Source organism: Balaenoptera borealis (assembly GCF_965194805.1).
Source record: "Balaenoptera borealis genome assembly, chromosome: 19".
NCBI classification, from domain to species: domain Eukaryota; kingdom Metazoa; phylum Chordata; class Mammalia; order Artiodactyla; family Balaenopteridae; genus Balaenoptera; species Balaenoptera borealis.
In genome coordinates this window covers 25,796,766-25,814,673 of record NC_138878.1, presented here as the reverse complement: position 1 = coordinate 25,814,673, position 17,908 = coordinate 25,796,766, and the positions used below count along the sequence as shown (strand labels likewise).

Here is a 17,908-nt window from a genome sequence, read left to right as displayed (position 1 = left end):
TTTTTTAGGCCACACCGCGCAGCTTGCAGGATTCTAGTTCCCTGACCAGGGACTGATCCCAGGCCCTCGGCAGTGAAAGCGTGGAGTCCTAACCACTGGACTGCCAGGGAATTCCCATGAAGTAGGTTCTTTTATTATTCCCATTTCTCAGATGAGAAAACTGAGGCCCAACCAGGTTTATTTACCTAAAGCCATATAGCTAGTTTATGGCAGAGCCCACATTTGAACTAGTCAGTCTGTTTCCAAGGCACATATTATGCTACACTTCTCCTGAATGATCTAAATCTTCACAATACTAATATTATTGTCATCCCTTTCACTGAGGCCTGCAAAGAGAGGTTAAGTAACTCGTCCAAGTTCCCACAGCTGGAAGATGTTGGAGATGGGGCTTGAACCACCTCTGTCTTATCGCAGCATGTTAACTGACCCTGCAACTTTTAGTCATGCTCAGGATGGTTTGCTTTCCATGGAATTTTACTCACCTGATGCTAAAAAGTCCATAAGGCAATTGATCGGTGAAAATACTGGGACTCAGAGAGGGGGAGTGACCAGCCCAAGGTGACACCAACTACAGTTCATGCCTCCTGAATCTTAAGTCCAGCGTTCTTTCCACCACATTGAGCTGCTGGCTGTTCTGTTGCTCTCCCAGATTTTCTGGCTCTGAAGGCCTGAGTCTAGTTCTCCAACCCTCACCACCTGGCACTAGATCGAGCAGGGCTCCTTAGGGAACTTCACTATAGCTCTGGCTTAGATCATCAAGGAAAAAGTAGACCAGGTGGCCTTCATCCCTCCTGCCCCACCCCAACACTGCTCCCAGGAAGCCCCTGCCTCACCCAGCTGGGCCCACCTCAGCCAGAATTCCCTCAGTGGAACTCCAGCCCAGACTGCCATTCAGCTAGCGCATCAGATGGTCCAGTGAGGGATTCCCTTGGGAGTCCACAAACCTGCAGGAGAAAGAGGAAGTGATCTTCTGGCACCGTGTCCCAGGGTTTCCAGGCAGGCCAGCTTCATGGACATGTGGTCTGTGCAGTCACACAGGGCCTTGTGTTTAGAAGGTCCCCACTCTTGGTTGACTGGTCTGCTGTCACTGTCTTGAATTCTTAATAACTTTTGCACAAGGGCCCCACAAATGATGTGGCAGATCCTGTGGCCAGGAAATGGCCCAGCTGCTTGGAAGTGGGCCTTCCTTCCTCTTCCCCCCGACAGGAGCCCTGTGTTGGCGTGGAAAGGTTGGCTTCCCTTTGTTTGTTTGTTTTTTTAATTAATTAATTTATTTATTTTTGGCTGCGTTGGGTCTTCATTGATGCGCGCGGGCTTTCTCTAGTTGCAGAGAGCGGGGGCTACTCTTTGTTGCGGTGCGCGGGCTTCTCACCACGGTGGCTTCTCTTGTTGTGGAGTACAGGCTCTAGGCACACGGGCTCAGTAGTTGTGGCTCGTGGGCTCTAGAGCGCAGGCTCAGTAGTTGTGGCGCACGGGCTTAGTTGCTCTGTGGCATGTGGGATCTTCCCAGACCAGGGCTTGAACCCGTGTCCCCTGCATTGGCGGGCGGATTCTCAACCACTGCGCCACCAGGGAAGTCCCTCCCTTTGTTTTCTGGGGTCCTCATTGAGGGCTCGCGCTGCTCCATTTCTTACCGCTGATTCCTGGCCTGGCTTCAGCCCTGTCGGCCATATGTGATGGCTTGGGGATTGGGAGGGGTTTGCAGGACAGTTAGTGGCAAACTCCAGCTGGAACCACAGGGTTCCCGAGTCAGAAGGACCTCAGCAGTCATGTGCTGCAACCCTCCCACTATAGAGGAAGGAAACCTGAGGCCCTGAGAGGGAAAGAAACCTGCGTGGGGATGCACAGCAAGTCGTTGTTTGGACTAACAGTGACTCTTTCCTTACTGCCTGTACCCTGTTGAGGGCAGGCAAGCAGTGAAGAGATGGAGCACTCATTTAGCACTGGAGTGGACCTTGGAAGATTTCTTTTTTTTCTTTTTTTTTTTTTGATTTAATTTAATTTAATTATTATTATTTTTTGGCCACGCCGAGTGGTTTGTGGGATCTTATTTCCCAGACCAGGGATGGAACCTGTGCCCTCTGCAGTGGAAGTGTGGAGCCCTAACCCCTGGACCACCAGGGAATTTCCAGTCTTCTATCCTCTTAATTAAACTGTGTGAAGTTAGGTTTTAGCTCCTGGCAGGCAAGATCCTCGTAGGCTGGGAGCAGCTGTGTCTGGGATTCAATGAAAGCAGTGAAGCCCAGCCAAACTGGAGCGTAAAGTCCCTTTAAAATGACAAAAAAAAAAAAAAAAGAAGAAGAAGGGGGATAAGATTTTAATAAAGAAAGAAAGAATCAAAACCAAAACCTAACTACCCAGCAGAGCTCCTTGGCAGGATGCATTTGGAGTGGCCTGTCCTGGCTGCCACACCTGCTGTGCACACACCCTGGCCCAGGCCCAGTGCTGACGACTTTGCAACACCGAGCTCACTTAATCCACCCTAATCCACCCAACAAACCTGTCAGATGCTATTTTTGTTTCCATTTTGCAGATGTAGAAATTCAGGCTCAGGGAGGTAAAGTGCCTCTCCTGTGATTTCTTGGGCAGTGACTTTAGAGTTCGCTTATCAAGTGAGATAATGCATGGGATGTGTTGAACACAGTGCCAAGTGCATAGTAAATGCTCAATAAAGTTTGGGAATATAAGATCCTACCAACTGAATATGGTAAAACCAGGACTCAAATTCAGACCGCTCCAATTCCAGCCCTGTGCTCTATTCTGATTATCTGGGGTCTCCCCGTGCCCCAGCCCTGCTCCGTTAAACCTTGATTGGTTTGAACTTGGCTACCCAGAGCTCACAATTAGGTTGATTTCTTTTTTTTTTCCTGAGCTTTCTACTCAGAATAGTAAAAAAAAAAAAAAAAACCACAGGAAACAGACTAGGATTCAGAATTTAGTCTATGAAGGCAATTTCTCAGGAATATTCTTTTTCTTTAATATTTATTTATTTATTTATTTATTTGGTTGCACTGGGTCTTAGTTGTGGCACGTGGGACCTTCTTTGCAGCGTGCAGGATCTTTAGTTGCCACGTGCGGGATCTAGTTCCCTGACCAGGGATTGAACCCGAGCCCCCTTTATTGGGAGCATGGAGTCTTAACCACTGGGCCACCAGTGGTGGCATCTCAGGAATATTCTTTAGTTAATACCCACTCCAGCCAGCTATCTGCACCTCTCTGTCCTCAAGCCTAAACAGGGAGTGACACATCATAGATGCTTAAAAACAACTTGTGGAGGAAAGGAAGGAAGAAGAGAAGGAAGTAAAGAAGCTCTCTGGCAGACCTTAAGTCCCCAAAGAAAGATTCAGATATATTGTATTTATGAGATGTTCTTTGCTAAAGAAGAAAGGATTCCTAACGCATTTTGGAATTTTTAATTTTAAACATTAAGGATATACAGGTTAGGGATATACATGTTAATCAGGAATTCAGTTAAGCAGAATGGTTGGTTGCTGGTTCTGGTTACTTGAGGTCCAGCATAATAGCATAGCACCCAGAAGCCTCCCTTATACTAATATACATGGTGCCCCAGGGCCTTGGCTCAAAAGAAGGCAGAGTCAGCGTCTCCCTGGCCTTCTGTTAACCATAAGCAGCCAGACAAGCAGGGAGGATGTTGGGGTCGGAGAACAGCCAAAGTTTATGGTATAGCTGGGAGGCTACATCTTTCTCACTTCATTCCCTACACAGTCCTGGCTAGTGTTCCTGGCCAGTCCCATTCCCTTTGTCAGCCTGAGCTTCTGGGCAGAGGCTGGTAGGACAGCTGGCTCTGGTGCTGGCACCTGCTCAGCCGCTGGCATTTCAGAACCTCAGGGCAGATGCTGGGTTGCAGGGTAGCACCTGGATGGGCTGGGATTGGCTGATTTGGTTCAAGGTTAATTGCAGGGCTCCAAAACCCAGATATCCCCAGGTGCCAGGCAGAGAACATATGTGAAAGAAGCTGCCAGGTTGGTACTATACGGAAACCCAGCTCTAGCTGGTGGTTTCCAAACAGGATGGAGGACAGTGTTGCTAGACATGCCAATTTCTCAGAGAAGCTGGACATCCAGATTTCTGTCATTGCTCTTAACTTAAAAATTATTTTTTTTTTCCTTTTTTGGCTGTGTTGAGTCTTCGTTGCTGCACGCGGGCTTTCTCTAGTTGTGGCGAGAGGGGGCTACTCTTTGTTGCGGTGCGTGGGCTTTTCATTGCAGTGGCTTCTCTTGTTGCAGAGCACTGGCTCTAGGCACACGGGCTTCAGTAGTTGTGGCTCGCAGGCTCTAGAGCGCAGGCTCAGTAGTTGTGGCGCACGGGCTTAGTTGCTCTGTGGCGTGTGGGAACTTCCCTGACCAGGGCTCGAACCCGTGTCCCCTGCATTGGCAGGCAGATTCTTAACCACTGCGCCACCAGGGAAGTCCCTCTTTTTTTTTTTTTTTTAACTAGATGAATAGTTAATTGTAAAAGGATGTAACACAAGAACAGCCAGATGGAAGAGACGCACAGGGCAAGGTATGGGGAAAGGGCATGGAGCATGCATGCTCTCCAACCACAGCACTCTCCCAGCACCTCCACCTGTTCACCAACCTGGAATCTCTGAACTGCATCCTCCGGGTTTTTATAGAGGCTTTTTTCCATCGGCATGGTTGAGTAAGGCATTGGCCATTAGGCTGCAGATTCAACCTCCAGTCCCTCTCCCCTCCCTGGAGGTCAGGGGGTGGGACTGAACGTTCAAACCCTCTAATAACACAGTTGGTTTCCTGGCAACCAGCCCCCAACCTTAGGCGCAGTCCAAACGTCATCTCATTAACATAACAAAAGACACTTTAAATCACTTAGGAAATTCCAAGGGTTTTAGGAGCTCTGTGCCCGAAAGTAATTTAAAAATTCTTCTTCCTTTTTTTCTTTCCTTTTTTCTCCTCTCGCTCTCTCTCTCTCTCCTCCCTTTCTTTTCTTTCTTCTCCTTCTCCTCCTTCTTCTTTTTAAAAGATAAGCGCACAGTGGGTTCTATTTACAACCCCTGGATAAGGAATTGAGGAGGAAAAGGCTGAGGACAATATAATCTGCCAGAGCTGGGAGGGACCACAGAATCAATCTCACGGAGAATAAACTAACAAGTGGCCCGTGGACACACCTCCTCATTCCCCCAACCTCATTTTTGGACATTAAGAGCCAAGCCCAGGGGAGGTCATCTCATCTTAATTGGCCCCTGCTCCAACCACTGCCCCTCCAGGAGATGGAGCTGGTCACGTTCCAAGCAAGAGCCTCTTTCTCCACGTAGGGCCTTCAAAAGACACCTCAGTGAGTATGAATGGTGCAGTTCTAGCTAGTAGGATGTCAGTGAAATGACACATGACCCAAGTCCTCTTTCCCAGGAAGAGTTTGCTGTTTAGAGAGACTTGAGGTGAACTCTTCTAAGTGAAGAATTCTATCTTAATTAAAGTACCCTCCGGGAGTTCCCTGGTGGCCTAGTGGTTAGGATTCCAGGCTTTCACTGCCATTGCCTGGGTTCAATCCCTGGTCAGGGAACTGAGATCCTGCAAGCTATGGGGCCAAAAAGAAAAAAGAAAAAAAAAAAGGCACCCTTTAATGCTAAATATGACCTTTTTAAAAGAATTACGATAATAAAACATTTATTTGTTTATTCCTCAGTATAGGCAAGGCATTTTTTATAAATCCAGTATAATTTTTGTAACAACCCTTTGAGCTAAGTATTTATGTATATTTTCCAGATTATGTGGTAGATAAAGATGGCCACAAATTCTTTGTCACTTCTCTCTTGGAGAGGTGGGTCTAGCTCCCCCCACTTGAATCTGGTGACCAGCTATAAATTGGGGTTCCCACGACTCCCACCTCAGAGGTCAGTAGTTTGCTAGAATGACTTACAGAACTCAGGGGAACATTTACTTACGTTTACTGGTTTATTGTAAAAGATATTATAAAAGATACAGATGAATGGCCAGGATGAAGAGGTACATAGGATGAGGTTCAGAAGGGTCCCACGTGCAGGAGCGTCTGTCCCCGTGGAGTCAGGATGTACCACCCTACTGGCACGTGGATGTGTCCACCAACTCAGAACCTCTTCCAACCATGTAGTGCGAGGATTTCTGTGGGGGCTTCATCACATAGGCATGATTGATCATTAACTCAATCTCCAGCTCCTCTCCCCTTCCCAGAGGTTGGGGGGCTGGGGCTGAAAGTTCCAAGTTTCTGATCATGGCGTGTGGTCTTTCTGGTGACCTGCTCCAATCCTGAAGTTATCCAGGAGCCCCCCAATCATTGCCTCATTAGAACAAAAGACACTCCTATTGCCCAGGAAATTCCAAGGGATTTAGGAGGTCTGTGTCAGGAACCAGGGTCCAAGACCAAATATTAGAACAAAAAATGCTCCTAAGTACCCTTATCATTTAGGAAATTACAGAAGTTTTAGGAGCTCTATGCCAGAAATGGGGCAGAGACCAATATAATTATTTTTTATTATTTCACAAGTTGTATTGTTTATTGAAGAATGGAGAAGGCTGCCAAGCGTCTTCGCTGCAACAAGTATTGTAACGTGTGGATAAGGAAATCAGGGCCCATAAAGTTAAACTAACTGCCTAAGGCCTCATGAGAAGCAGCAAAGCTAGAATTCGAACATGGCCTATAGCAGATGTTCAATTTTTACTTCTCTTATTTAAAAAAAATTGTTTGAGGACTTCCCTGGTGGCCCTGTGGTTAGGACTCCACGCTCCCACTGCAGGGGGCACAGGTTCGACCCTTGGTTGGGGAACTAGGATCCTGCATGCTGCTCAGTGTGGCAAAAAAAAAAAAATTTTGTTTTATGATCACTTTTTTTTAACTTTTTTTTTTGGACCACACCCTGCGGCATATGGGATCTTAGTTCCCAGACCAGGGGTTGAACCCTTGCCCACTGCAGTGGAAGTACAGAGTCTTAACCACTGGACAGGCAGGGAAGTCCCTCTGACAACTTTCATAGATAGACATGCAACAGTGTTAATTATATTTATCATATTATACATTATATCTCTGGTACTGATTTATAACTAGAAGTTTGTACCTTTTGACTACTTTCATCCAACTCCCTCTCCCCTGATCCCCGCCTCTGGTAATGATCTCTTTTTCTATGATTTAGTTTGTTTTTTGAAGTATAATTGACCTAAAACACTATGTTACTTCCGGATGCACAATATAGTGATTTGATATTTCTACACATTTCAAAATGATCACCACGATAAATCTAGTAACCATCTTTCACCATATAAAGATATTACATAATTATTGACAGTATTCCTCACACTGTACATTTCATACCTATGATTCATTTATTTTGTAACGGAAAGTTTGTACCTTTTAATCTCCCCCACCTATTTTTCTTATCTACCCACCCTACTCCTCTGGCAACCACCTGTTTGTTCTTTGTATCTATGATGCTGTTTCTGTTTTGTTGTGTTTGTTTGTTTGTTTTTAAGATTCCACAAATAATTGAAATCATATATTGTCTTTCTCTGTCTGACTTATTTCACTTAGCATAATACCCTCTAGGTCCATCCATGTTGTCACAAATGGCAAGATTTCATTCTTTTTTATGGCTGAGAAATATTTCATTGTATATAATAAATAAATAAATAAAATATGTACAGCACATCTTCTTTATCCATTCATCTATCACTGGGCCCTTAGGTTGCCTCCATATCTTGGCTATTGTAAGTATAAAAATAATTGTAAGTTTAAAAAAACCCCAACTAGTCATGCATTTTGTTTTATAAATCCAGTGGTAATAAAAAGCTCATATCCAGGACTTCCCTGATGGTCCAGTGGTTAAGAATCTGCCTTCCAATGCAGGGGACATGGGTTCGATCCCTGATTGGGGAGCTAAGATCCCACATACTGCGGAGCAACTAAGCCCACGCACCACAACTAGAGAGAAGCCCGCGTGCCACAACTAAGACCCAACACAGCCAAAAATAAATAAATAAATATATTTTTTAAAAAAAGCTCATATCAAATGCCAGCAGTCCTTTGTCCCAGCTTTGCCCACCTCTAGCTCGTTGTGTTGCCTACATGCATCTCTTTTAAGCTGTTTCTTTTGGCATTTATCTCACTATTTTAAGATAATGTGCTTATACTGCTATTTTGTGGTTTAAAAATTAAAAGCAGTAATTATTGATTAAAGATTTAGCTTTCTTACACCTGCACCCTGAAGTCCCTTCCTCCGCTTTTAAAATGAGGTTCTGTTACAATACAGCCCTTAGGGTTAAATAATCAGTATGTACATTATTATGAGTATGTAAATATTGTTCACTGCTGTGCTGCGTATTGATAGTTTAGGTACTTCCCTGGTGGTCCAGTGAGTAAGACTCTGCTCCCAATGCAGGGGGCCTGGGTTAGATCCCTGGTTGGGGAACCAGATCCCTCATGCATGCGGCAACTAAGAGTTCGCATGCCGCAACTAAAGATCCCTCATGCCACAACTAAGACCCAGCGCAGCCTAAATAAATAAATACATAAATAATAAAATAAATTAAAAAAAAAAAGTATTGATAGTTTACTATGATTACCTTTCCTTCTTTGTAAAACTTGTTTGTTTTTCCTGTGGTTAATAATGGCCATATTTTCCCATTTGCTTTGTTATATACATACTTACCCAAATGCTCCAACAGATCTGTCAGTAATTATTCCAAATGCTTAGACAAGTCGGATAACCTCTTAGTTTTATTTTTTCCCTGGAGACCTTCCTTTGATTGCTCTCCTTATTCCTGCTTCAACTGAACTGGCCACATTTTGGTCAGCTGCCCAGCTGCTATTTGGAAGCCATCATTTGGTTCTTCTGAGGTAGATTCTTGGTTTCCTGGATGCTTTGCCTTCCACTTTCTTGCTTTACAACTGTTTTGCTGAAGCATATTCTGCAGTGACTTTCTGAGAAAGGCTACACAGGATGTAAATTTATTTACCCTTTACTTATTTGGAAATATTTTTATTTCAGTCTCACTCTTTTTTTTTTTTTTTTTTTTTTTTTAATTTATTTTGGCTGTGTTGGGTCTGTGTGGCTGCGTGCGGGCTTTCTCTAATTGCGGCAAGCGGGGGCTACTCTTCATTGCAGTGCGCGGGCTTCTCGTTGCGGTGGGTTCTCTTGCTGCAGAGCGCGGGCTCTAGGCGCGTGGGCTTCAGTAGTTGCAGCATGTGGGCTCAGTAGTTGTGGCTCACGGGCTCTAGAGCACAGGCTCAGTAGTTGTGGCGCAGGAGCTTAGTTGCTCCGCGGCATGTGGGATCTTCCCGGACCAGGGATCGAACCCGTGTTCCCTGCACTGGCAGGCGGATTCTCAACCCCTGCGCCACCAGGGAAGCCCCTTCAGTCTCACTCTTGATTGAAGGTTTGGTTGCGCACTGAAATCTAGGTTGAAAAGTTTCACTCAAAAATTATGAAGGCATTGATGTGTTATCTTCTCGCTTGCAGTGATGCCAAGAAGCATGCCCTCCCTGCCCACCACTATCTCAGAAAATCTAAGATTTTCTCTTTATTTCCAGTGTGCAGCTCTTAAAATTCAGTTTACTGGCTCAAATATGGAGACTCATATCTTTCAGTTCTGCAAAATTTTGAGTTATTTCTTTGGTAATATCTGTCTTTCTCTGCTCTCCCACTTCCTGCCCCTGCCCATTTTCTCTCTTCTCTATTTCTGGAACTCCTGCTAGTCAGATGTTGGATCTGAGTTGAAACTCTAATTTTCTTATCTATTCTTTCCCATCTCTTTGTCAGTGAAAGCACTGAGTCCTAACCACTGGACAGCCAGGGAATTCCCTCCATCTCTGTCTTTTTGTTCTGCTTTCCGGGGGATTTTCTTAACTAGCTTTAACTCTTCTTTTGATTTATTTTTAAATTTGGCAATCATACTTTTAATTTTTAGGTGCTAGTTTTCATTTTGTTCATTTTTCAAAGCATTCTCTTCTTGCTCTATAATTGTGATATCTGCTTCATTTAATTTCCCTTCTCTCAGGAATTCCTCGGTGGTCCAGTGGTTAGGACTCTGTGCTCCACTGTAGGGGGCCCTGGTTGGGGAACTAAGATCCCGAGAGCAGGGTGGCATGGCCAAAAAAGAAAAAAATTCCCTTCTTTCTAAAGAACTCCTTTTAACACTTCTTTCAAGGCAAGTCTACTGGCAACAAATTCCCTCAGTTTTTGTTTGTCTGAGAGAGTATTTCTCTTTCACTGTTGAAGGATAATTTTACAGGATATAGAATTCTAGGTTTCTCTTAACATTTAAAATATTTCACTCAACTCTCTTCATGCTTGCATAGTTTCTGAGAAGTCAGATGTACAGTTGACCCTGGAACAACATGGGTTTGAACTGCAAGGGTCTATATGTAGTGAACTTTTTTCTATAGTAAATACTACAATACTACACGATCTGCAGTTGGTTGAATCTTTAGATGCAGAACCACGGATATGGAGGAACCTCGGATACAGAGGGCTGACTATAAATTATAGGGAGATTTTCAAGTATGTAGAGGGTTGGAGCCCCTAGCCCTCATACTGTTCAAGGGTCAACAGTAATTCTTTTTTTTTTTTTTTTGGCCACACTGTGAGGCTTGTGGGATCTTAGTTCCCTGACCAGGGATTGAACCCAGCCCCTGGCAGTGAAAGTGCCGAGTCCTAACCACTGGACCGCCAAGGAATTCCCTTGTAATTCTTAATCTTTGCGTCTCTATAGCCATTTTTTTCCCTCTGGCTTCTTTCAGGACTTTCTCTTTATCTTTGATTTTTTGTAGTTTTTGAAAATGATATGAATTGGTGTCATTTTTTCGGCATTTATCCTGCTGGGTGTTCTCTGAGCTTCCTGGTCTGTCATTAATTAATCAGGTGCCTGAAATTAATTTGGGGGAAATTCTGTCATTATTGTTTCAAATATTTTTCTGTTCCTTTCTCTCTTTTCCTTCTGATATTCCCATTCTGTGTACATTATTCCTTTTGTTTTTCCACAGACTTTTTTTTTTTTTTTCCTATTTGTTTTTCAGTTTTGGAGGTTTCTATTGAGATATCCTGAAGCTCAGAGATTCTTTCCTAAGTTGTATCCAGTCTGTACAGTTTAGGCATTCTTCATCTCTCCTACAGTGTTTTTTATCTCTAGCATTTCTTTTTGGTTCTTTCTTAGAATTTCCATCTCTCTGCTTACATTGCCCATCTATCTGTTCTTGCAGGCTGTCTGCTTCATCCATGAGAGCCCTTAGCATCTTAACCATAGTTGTTAAAATTCCTGGTCTGATAATTCTAACACTCTTGCCATATCTGAGTCTAGCTCTGATGCTTGCTCTGTCTCTTAAAACTATGTTTTTTGCCTTTTTAGTATATCTTGTAATTTTTTCTTGATAGCCAGACATAATGTACTAGGTAAAAGGAACTGCTGTAGATTGGCCTTTAGTAATAAGGCTGCAAGGTGTAAGGGAAGGGGAAGTGTCCTGTAGTCCTATGACTGGATCACAGTCTCTTAGTGAGCCTGTGATGGACTGGCTCACTAAGAGAAGGACTATGGACTTCACTTACCTTCTCCCTCCAGTGCCCCCAGGGTGGCTAGAGTGGGATGGAGTTGTGTGTTTCCCTTCCCATAGGTCTGTTAGGCTCTGATAAAATCCCAGTAGGTTAGGCTCTGGTTAAATTTTAAGTGTCTCCTGAGGGCATATCTTGTTAACAAGAACAGAATGCTCTAGCACATTTCAAAATGGTTCCTTTTACCCTCCTCTGCTGGAAACATGAGGGATTTTTTTCTGATGTTTACTATGAGAACCTGGTAGAGCTTCAGGTAAAACCCACAAAGTCACAAAGTATGCTCCCTTCCCCCAATAGGACTGGGTTCCTTGGTGTTTTTTTTTGGCTGCACTGGGTCTTCATTGCTGCACGCGGGCTTTCTCTAGTTGCAGCGAGCGGGAGCTACTCTTCATTGCGGTGCGCGGGCTTCTCACTGTGGTGGCTTCTCATTGCGGAGCACTGGCTCTAGGCGCACGGGTTTCAGTAGTTGTGGCACGCAGGCTCAGTAGTTGTGGCTCACGGGCTTAGTTACTCTGTGGCATGTGGGATCTTCCCAGACCAGGGATCGAACCCATGTCCCCTGCATTGGCAGGTGGATTCTTAACCACTGTGCCACCGGGGAAGCCCTTCCTTGGTGTTTTTATTTCTCAGATTTGTCCACACTGAGCCTCCAGCAATTCATCAATTACATTTCAGGTTTCCTTACCCTGGCACTGACTCCCAGAGGTTTCTGCTTGTGGGTTTCTGCTCTGTATTTGTCTGACTCACTCTCGAATTCTGGGGGCAGTGGTGTGCCTTATAGGTGTGCCTTATAATCTGACTTATTGTACATATCTAAGAAGAGTTGACTTTTCGGTTTGTTCAACTTTTTACTTGTTGTTAGGATGGAGTGGCCACTTCCAAGCTTCTTACATGTTGGACTGGAAACACATCAATTTCATTTTTAATGGAAGAATATCCAAATAGGCATCTTGTGCCTACTCCTCCCCCCCTCCCCACCCCACTGCCCCCTCAGGAAACACAAAGTATTCGGAGGACAGGGTGTCTGCCTTCTGCCTTCTTCCTTCTTCCTGACTACAATGTCTCTGGCCTTCCTCCACACCTACGGAAAATTTTTTCATTGTATCACAGCAATGAATTACCAAATCTGGATTTGTAATATTGAATCTACATCTAGCACATGTACCTACACAGTTAGTTTCTGTGATTATTTGATTGGTCTGATTCCCCCACCAGATTGGAGGCCATGACCTAGAAGTGGCCCTGCCCCAGTATAGGGACATCATTCAGAAGTGCTAGGCAGCAGATCACCAGGAACCCCAATGACTCAGGACTGGACTGTCCTCTGAGGCCATAGGCTCCCCACTTTCATAAGCCAAAATTATTCAGAGGTGACCTCTATTGACTAAAGGAAGAAACTGCAGTTACCCCCCCACCCCACCCCTTCTTTCCAGTACAGGGAAATGACCAACATAATCCCTGCTATCTGCCAGGCATTTCACGTATATTATGCCATTTGTCCTTGGATTTATAATATTTGCATCTGTAAGATGGGCACCATCACTCCTACTTTATAGTCGAGGAGAGGGGTTCAGAGAAGTGAACTAATTTCTGAGTTCCCACTGTAAAGAGGCACTGCTGAGATCCACCCCAGGTCTGTCTGAAGCCAAAGCCTTTGCTCTGTCCACCAGTCCCCTGCTACTCAAAGTGCAGTCCAAGGACCAAAGCATGGGCGAAGCTGGGAGCGTTAACAACGCAGACTGCAGGCCCCACTCCAGATCTACTGAATCAGAATTTGTATCCTAAGGAGGTAAAAATTTTGTATGCACATTAAAGATTGAGAAGTACCCTGACTCCCAGGAAGTGGTAGGGGAACCTCTGCCTGTGTCCTCCTGAGGAGAAACGTGAGTTTTCGCATTTCTTCTGTAAACGCGGATTTCTGGTTATAAAGCACTTCTGTCATTTTTTTTATGTACTTTCTTGACATTGGCTCTCCTTTATCCTGGGAGGTAAATAAGGTCAGTGATGATCAGTCCCATGTTAGAGATCTGGAAACAGAAGCCCAGAGAGGGGAAGCGACTTGCCCAGAGCCACCAGCCAGCAGGCATCCCACCACTTGACATGGTTTGGATGGGACAGTAAGTCAAAGGTTTTAGGATCTGATGTTGGTGCCAGCATGAGGGCTGGAGGTTCCTGAGCTTGCCTTCCGGGGTCAGAAATCACCAGACTGACAGAGCCCTCTGCTCACTTGTTCATTCATGCACGGCAAGAGGGCTCCAATTTTACTCCCTGGGCAAACTATGTAACACCTCTCAGCTTTCACTTTTGCAGAGAGTTGTCATGAAGACCGAATGTGAATGATGCAAGTTAAGTGCGGGCACAAAGTACAAAATCAACAAGTGTTAGTTGATATTCATTCATTCATTCGTTCAACAACTATTGAACACTTGCTGACTATGTGCCAGGCCCTGGCTAAGATACCTGATGGACAAGGGAGATGTGACCCTGCTCCCATGGAACTTACAGTCTAACGGGGAGACAGACATTGATTAAGTGCTTACAAGTCTTGACTTGAATGGATGAATTTGGCTGTGCATTTGCCTGTGGCCTAGATGTAACCTTTCCTTCCCTCTGTTCACTCAGAGAAAGTGAAACCAAACCTCAAGCTCTTGGCCCACTAGGCAGGTGCGAACCGTGGCCCAAAGCTGTCCCACCTGTCTAGTCTTGCAACATGTTTCCTCCTTGGAGAGGGTCCCCACCTCCACCAGGAGGGAGGGATCTTTGCAAAATACCCGAACAGGGATGGGGAGTGTGGTAGAAGGTGAGCTGGTTCGACTTTATTCTGAGGACCAGGGGGAGCCATTGCAGACCATCCCAGAATGCTCTGCTCTCACCTCTGCTGCTCTCCCACACCCAGGTAATGCTTCACCGACAATGGCCACTTTCCAGTTCCTCAGATGACCATGTTCCTCCCATCACAGGGCATTTGCACATGCATTTCCCACAGCCTGGAAAGGTCTCCCCACCTCTCTTCACTTAGTTCATTCTACTCATCACTCAGGGGCCAGCTCATATGTCAATTCCTCCAGGAAACCTTCCTTGACTCCCCAGACCCCCAAATATAACATTCTATATTTTCCCTTCTTGGCATTTATCACAACTTGCATGTTTATATTTGTGATGACTTGCTAAGCATCAGTCTTCCCCAGTAGACTGACAGCAGAGCTGGTGTGTTTTGCTGAATGTCTTCTCCCCAGCACTGAGCACAGTGACAGGCTCCATAACCAGGACAGTAGGGCCTGCTCTCAACACCTGCCTCTGAAAGGACAAAGCAGGGGGGGATGCTCAGGGGTTTGAAGCTCACCCCAAAACTTGAGGTCAGGGAGGAACATACAACACAGAAGCTAATCTGAGGCTGCAGTGGTGCAGGGAAGACACAGGAAGGACCTGAGCCAAGGTAGAGGCAGCAGGACAGACCAAGGTGGAGTCCCAAGTCTGATGGGATGTGGAAGGAGAGAGACGTGTTAAGAACCACTTGCAGGTTTCCGGCTTGGGAAAGGGAGCGTGATGGGCCCATTCTCGAGTAAGGGGTCACAGACGGTGAGGCCAAACGGCCTTATCGCACCCCAACCCCTACTCCCACTCCAGCCCGTCTTCCTCCTGTCAGTGGCCTGGACTGTCCCTGGCACCAGACACAGGCCACGCAGCTCAGCAGCACAAGTCCCTTTTTATTAACCATCCTCCCTGGTCTGAATGTGCACAAGTAGAAAAGAAAACAGTAAAATGCCCTGGCAGAGAGGGCAGGGGAAGGTGCTCCTGAGGTTAGGCCAGATTCCAGCTCATTTTCCCCTTACATCCCCCCACCCCTCACTGAAATCCAACATTAGGAGGCAGTGCAGCCCTGCTGATGATGGGCCGTCCTCCTAACTGTATCCGGGGTGGGCACTGGCAGGGCCTGGTGCTGTGCAGCAGACTGAGAAAACGGCCACGTGGGTCTGGCCCCCAGGGAACGTGAGGAAAGGCAGGTCACCCAGTCCGGGGGTCTGAGCAGAAGCCTGTTTGGCCCCAACCAGGCTCTGCTTCTTCGGTCTCACGGCCCAGAGGGCAGGGATCCCTCTCACCCCACCACTGCATTCAGCGGTTTTAGGCACGAGGGGCCGGGGAAAATGCTGGGTGTTCCAGGCAGAGGAAGCCTGATACGGTGCCTAGGGTTGGCCTAAGTGAGTGGCCAAGGTGTTCAAAATATGAAAGGGGAAGATATCCTTCCTCACCCACCCCGGGGCACAACGTAGGCGTGACCTCAGTGTGACCGACAGGCCTCCGAGGCCAGGCCTGGTAGACGTGTGGAGCTGAGGAAGTGGACGCTCAGAGAGGGTTTGGTCCACCCCCACCCCCATACTTATGTGAACAGGAGAGACTGAGCTACATAGAAAAATGGGGTGGTGGTGAAGAGGTGATGGGGGACAGGAGCAGACAAGATCCACACTGGAAGGGAAACTTTTAGGCTGGCGTGACTACACTCAGATGTTGCCCCGTCAGTGGCCACTCAGCTGCCTTTCTTGTCTCCAGGGTACCAGGCTGGGTTGGCAGGGAAGTGGGGGACGTGCAGGGCAGGGAGAAGAGAAGCAGCCATTCAAAGTGAAGATGCCAGACAGGTTCACCTTGATCCTCACCAGCCCAGCCTGTATGGGGTCCCCAGCATGCTCCCTCACCCACCCCTGTGCCTCTGAAAAGAGGGAGCCATCAGGGATCTGAGAGAGAAAAGCACGCTCCCCGCCTTGGGGAAAGGTAAGGGAGGCCTACTCACAGCACCGTGGCACGGGACGGCCCCTGGCCCCTGGCTCAGAGCTGGGCTGGCGCCGTTTGTAAACATTAGACTTGGTGATGTCTGGGGATGGAGGAACAGAGGGGTGCCTGGACCATCAGGTCTGGGTAAAAAGACAGGGTGAGGCCCCAAAAGGCTTGGGAAATGTCAACCAGCCACGGGCAAGAGGGCTCTCAGGCTCACCGCAGGCCCAGGAGGCAGTGGACAAGGCATCAGTCTGCCTGCCTCGGCGCACCTGTATGACTTCAGTGCTACCCTTGGAACTTGCCGGAGGAAGCCACTGCTGCCTGGGCTGCCGACAGACTGGAGCAGGCACTGAGTCCCGGGGTAATGAGCACAGCCCCTACCCAGGGCAGGCTTCTCTGTGGAGGATGGCAGCCCTTGGTCCACACTCTTTCTCCAGAGGGAAGTCAGGCTGAGTTGTTCCTTCCAAGACCTACCGACTCTCTTCACCCATGGCTTCCAGGCATGGAGAAGTTGAGAGGTGGAAGAGGGGGGAAGGTTATTCTGTGACACGAGACCTCCTCTCCTACCATCCATGGCACTGCCAGGATGCGGGGGCAGGAAGGGAGCTGGGTTTGAGCTGTCCAGGGGTGTGGGGCCTGATTTCACCCCAGAACTGTCCCTGGAAAAGGATGTCCAGATGTCATCCCACCAGTAGAGGGGAATGATGCCGGACTCAGGGTGGTCCTGAAGCTCTACGAGATGGGTTCCAGGGTCCAATGGCAAAGGCCAAGAATTCCCTGGGAGGCAGTGGTTATGCCAAGAGATCCACAAAAATGGCGTTGGCTGTGGTCTGCCCGAAGATGAAGGCTCCCAGGGTGACCAAGAGGACTCCGTAACTGACCATCGCCCACCAGCTGTAGAGCAGAGGGTGAGAGAGGGCCTGGTCAGTCGACCCACTTGTGACTTTGCCGACTTCCATATATATGTATATATATATCAGTTAATTACTGTAATTACTTGTACCACTTCTCCTGTGGGTAGAGCACTTCCTACTTCTCAACGACTTTCATACAACGGTTTATGAGGCTGGGTGTATGATCCCTAGACCATGGGTAAAGAGGCCAAGACCTAATGGGATTAATTGACTGGTCACAGCACACCAAGGGCAGGACCAGAATTAGAATGCATGTCTCCTGGGACTTCCCTGGTGGTCCAGTGGCTAAGACTCCGAGCTCCCAATGCAGGGGGCCCGGATTCCATCCCTGATCAGGGAACTAGATCCCACATGCCGCAACTAAGAGTTCGCATGCTGCAACTAAAGACCCCCGCGTGCCACAACTAAAGATCCTGCATGCTGCAATTAAAAGATCCCGCATGCCATAATAGAAGACCCCACGTGCTGCAACTAAGACACGGCACAGCCAAATAAATATTAAAAAAAAAAAAAAAAAGAATGCATATCTCCTGATGGAAAGATGGTCAGGAAAAAGCAGGTCACATGGAGTGATCCATTTCATTAAATAAATAAATAAATAAATAAAAAAGCAGACATCTGCAAAGATATGTGTCAAAAATAGCTACAGGGTTATAACCGGAATTTTTTCTTT

General features: G+C 46.7%; 1 protein-coding gene and 1 long non-coding RNA gene across 5 annotated transcripts in view; one reads left to right on the top strand and one right to left on the bottom strand.

The window, feature by feature from the left end:
• Positions 1-15,451, top strand: part of LOC309617209 — a 34,474-nt gene extending 19,023 nt beyond the window's left edge. Inside the window, exon 2 of the long non-coding RNA XR_014237797.1 lies at positions 9-15,451. This is a non-coding gene — a long non-coding RNA (uncharacterized lncRNA). The remainder of the gene's footprint in view (positions 1-8) is intronic.
• Positions 15,239-17,908, bottom strand: part of SLC38A7 (solute carrier family 38 member 7) — a 16,924-nt gene continuing 14,254 nt past the window's right edge. For 3 of the 4 annotated variants that reach the window (XM_082368971.1, XM_082368972.1, XM_082368975.1), the window contains one exon: positions 16,972-17,215. In XM_082368971.1, the coding sequence (XP_082225097.1) occupies positions 17,113-17,215 (103 nt within the window). In that variant the 3' untranslated portion in view covers positions 16,972-17,112. Of the gene's footprint in view, positions 17,216-17,908 lie in introns of all 4 variants that reach the window. The other variant, XM_082368973.1, reaches the window with a different exon arrangement.